Genomic DNA, 3,992 nt, shown 5'->3' on the forward strand with positions numbered 1-3,992 from the left:
AAAACAAACAACAACAAAAAACAAATTGTGGCTTATGCTATTTGTGTTGGGTGCAATGGAAATGTAATTTAACTGAACACCAACAGTAGGCTGTATCGGTTCTAAATCACAATTTCCTGTATTTCCGTAATTTAAGCGTAGGCTAATTGGTTGGACTAACATGGCCTATTAAAATGAGCTCACAGTGGAATAAAATAGCCACGTGCCTTTTTTTATACCACGTTATGGATAATTTATTGTTCTACTAGGATGCTAAGTAACGATGCTGTCATTTTAGGCTACTACCTTCTAAAACTAGGCCTAATAGTTAAAACGTATTACCATTCAGGCCTATTTGTAGACCCACACAACAGGCTATACCCGCCGTCTACTGAGTGTGGCTATCATATGACCTCAAATAAATGTTGCGTAACGCAGCTTTAATGTCTGGGCCGTCATGACAGGGGAGACGAGATTTCAATAAGGGTGACAGTAGATTGTCATATCTGTTTTAAGGCTGTGTGTCAATGGCTGCAGGCAAATTCCAACAACACAAATATAAGAGAAGGGTGACGGGCTGCTCAAGGGCCTCTCGTGCTTGCCCACCAGGGGTCGCTTTAGAGCAAGATACATTTCCTTTTTCAGCATTGTGCCTGTGCTAGGCTGGGACCGACAGCTTCATCCATTGTTTGAGCCTAATGCAGCAGCGTGTGATTATACCGGAGAGAGACTGTTTTATGGTAATCGATTAGTCATTCTTAACTCACCCCAAAAATGTAAATACACTTTCAGGGACACTCCTAGTTGTAATATGCACTGCATCACATATGACTCTGGTTATGGCCTGTCATCTAAGATAGTTTACTTGTTGGCCCTTAATAGACGATACCAGAACCCTATACACCTCTCACCATGTCTGACATAAGCAATTACTTCCTCAATTGCCAGTCTTTGGTAGGGACTTGCTTTCACTGACTGCACTTGTACATACATAAATTATGTTTGCAACACACAGCAGCACGCAAAATCTAACAAAATCAAAAAATGAAATATTTATTACAGCATTTGTGACTGAACACCTTTTAAACATTACGTCACAGTCCTCATACAAGTATTTAATGTATTTTTGACAAAGCTTAAGGGAGACAGCATTTTTTTTCATCTAGTGAGGAACACGTGCTGAAAAAGGAAGGAATTCATGGACATACAATATCAATGCCACAGCAGATCTGAAACTAGCAAAAAACATTCTTTTTCAATTGAGGTAAACACATAGAATATCTAACATGAAACAATTAATAGACTGAACTCTGTACGAAGTTTGTTACAATATTCTCTTAGCTTTTTTCTCCAAGCTTTGAGTTCATAATTTAAGTTCTTTTTTTGTCTTCTTTTTTTGTACGCATTAGTGTTTTTTCTTTTCTTTTTTGGTGCATCGACCATCAATAGCTTCTGTCAGTGCCAAAGAATCCAACATTGTGTCGGCATTGTCCGTATGGCAAGTTAATGTCGATCCCAAGATGAAGGAAACCCAGTGCAGGGTGCTCTTTTACCCCCACTGGTAAGATCCCTTCCATAGGCTCTTTCTCAAAGAGTCCCAGATAGAAAAAAAACAATAAAAATAATAAAATAAAAATGTATAAAACCAACACAATCCAGTGCTTGGGCAATTCAAAACTAAGGACTTAACCTACGGGGCAACATTCATTCATGAACCAAAAAAAAGAGAAGAGAAACAGGGAGCTGGTTAAAAAAACTGTTCAAACAAGAATCTTGTGGAGAGCAGAGCGACTGGGTTGGCAGCCATGCTCTCTTGTTCTCTCCCGTCGTGCTAGTTCTTTTCCTGGTCAGGAACTCACAGAGCCTGCTGCCCTTGCTAGCCGTCGAGTTTGCATTTTGTAAGGGGCAGAGGTTGGTTGAGATGTTTTTCCTGGTTTATTGCTGCAACAAGACAGTCTCTCCTTCGGCGAACAGCACACACAGTGTGAAAAAGCAAGAGGGAGGGGAGTGGGAGGGGTTAACCTTTTTTCATACTCTAGAACTAAGCTCAGGAAACATAAATTTTGTGATCCAACGAAAAAAAAAATGCACAAGTTTTAACTTAGTTTCTATACGTTTTTTATACTACAGTAGTTATAACTCTTGGAGTCTGTTTTTGAGTTGATGTTTTTTTTGCTCTTTTAACCCTTCCAGAGTGTTTTTTTTTCTTTAAAATGGTTTGAATGTGTCACTCAAGGAGTGCTTTAGAAAGTGTTTAGGTTAGTGTGTGTGAGAGAGTGCACGCGTAAGTAGGTATGTGCGTGTATATGTGTGTGTTTGTGTGTGAACGTGTGCACTTGGAGTCATGTTGTAAATTGAAACATCTTCTGTTGATCTTTAACAAAAGCCCAAGACTTTACTAAGTGTTCTTGTCAGCTTGGTCCTCCGTTGGTGAAAGTAACAAAATTGACAAGATTAAAAAGAAAAAGAAAAAAACTTCTCACAGCTCATATGGAATTCCATCTCTTTTTTTTCATTCTCCGTATTATCTAATCATGGTCAAAATGGGTCTCCTTTTTTTCCTGGAAAAAAATAGTCTCAAATCGACGTGTTTTGTTGATTTTGCCGGAGAGGGAGGTTGTGTTCGCTGTCAGTTAAGTTTGTTTTTCTTTGTCGTGTTTTGTCTTTGTCGTGCTTGGTGCTTGCTTGCACGTACTGTACGTTGGTTGGTTGGTTGGGTTGGGGGGAGGGGTAGGCAGGTTCCCTTTTGCGCAGCAGACTAGACGTGGATGTCCAGGTCTTGTCCAGCGGCGCTGTGATGGTGGTCAACGAGAGGGGGGCTCTGTGCAGACATGGTCAGTCCTGGTGGGGGCTCTCTGTGCATCAGCATGGCCGGGTGGGGCTGGGCGTGGTGGGGGTGCTGTGGGTGATGGGGCCGCGGAGGATGGCCGTGGGCGTGGGCGTGGGGGTTGTGGTGAGGATGGTGGTGGTGGGGGTGGTGAGGATGAGGATGCGGATGAGGATGAGGAAGAGGAGGTCCTGGCAGATACGGGTGCAGGGCCGGGGCATGTCGGAGCTGGGAGGGGTGCGGGGTCATCATCTGGGGAGGGGCGAATCCAGGTGGGGCCATGCTCATGCCCATAGGGCCAGTCTGAGGTACGAACTCCCCTGGAGAGAGAGAGAGAGAGAGAGAGAGAGAGAGCGAGAGCGATAGAGAGAGAGATACAGAGAAATAGGAAGAGAGAGAAAGACAGAGGGAGAGAGGGAGGTTAGTGGCAGTGCCAACTGAGAGGGGAATTCAGTTTTACAAACAGCGCACCCCTACGGCTAACACTCCCAACTACACACATAATTGTCTGCCTTGACCGCCAGCCAACATGAATGACTCGTTCATTACCACACAGAAACATCTGCTGGCTGGCTACTTTTTGGACTGCTTCCCTTTCGCAGAATCTTGCACAAATCTCATCATCCACCCACCCTGATTACCCGCTCCCACCTCAAGTACACCCCCTGCTGCAACACATGTACAAACACACACACATACACACACACACACACACACACACACACACACACACACACACACACACACACACACACACACACACACACACACACACACACACACACACACACACACACACTGGGCACATGTACACAGTTGCACATGAAACAGCATTGCCTTACACACACACACACACACACACACACACACACACACACACACACACACACACACACACACACACACGCGCGCGCACACACACGCACACACACGCACACACACAATATCATTATTGAGGGAGGGAGAGGGAGAGACAGAGCCACTCTAGCAAGCCCACGAGGGCATTGCGCTATTTCAGGGAGAGAAGGGGGTGGGCTTGCGTATTGGTGTCTCGATACATTCCTAGTGAGTTCAGGTTGTAAAACGATCCAGCGCTACATCCACTGACACTGACGTCTGGCAGGGACAGGAGGAGGCAGGAAGGAAGCGAGCAGTGTTGTATTGACGTTCGCCAGAGTAATGTGTG

General features: G+C 44.6%; 1 protein-coding gene across 8 annotated transcripts in view; it reads right to left on the reverse strand.

Moving 5' to 3' along the window:
• Positions 1 to 1,263: 1,263 nt before the first annotated feature.
• meis2a (Meis homeobox 2a) overlaps positions 1,264 to 3,992 on the reverse strand; it is a 148,606-nt gene continuing 145,877 nt past the window's right edge. For 4 of the 8 annotated variants that reach the window (XM_063183551.1, XM_063183552.1, XM_063183550.1 and 1 more), the window contains exon 12: positions 1,264 to 3,126. In XM_063183551.1, the coding sequence (XP_063039621.1) occupies positions 2,738 to 3,126 (389 nt within the window). In that variant the 3' untranslated portion in view covers positions 1,264 to 2,737. The remainder of the gene's footprint in view (positions 3,127 to 3,992) is intronic. The other 4 variants (XM_063183556.1, XM_063183555.1, XM_063183554.1 and 1 more) reach the window with 1 other exon arrangement.

Source organism: Engraulis encrasicolus, chromosome 19 (genome assembly GCF_034702125.1).
Source record: "Engraulis encrasicolus isolate BLACKSEA-1 chromosome 19, IST_EnEncr_1.0, whole genome shotgun sequence".
In the NCBI taxonomy this organism is placed as follows: domain Eukaryota; kingdom Metazoa; phylum Chordata; class Actinopteri; order Clupeiformes; family Engraulidae; genus Engraulis; species Engraulis encrasicolus.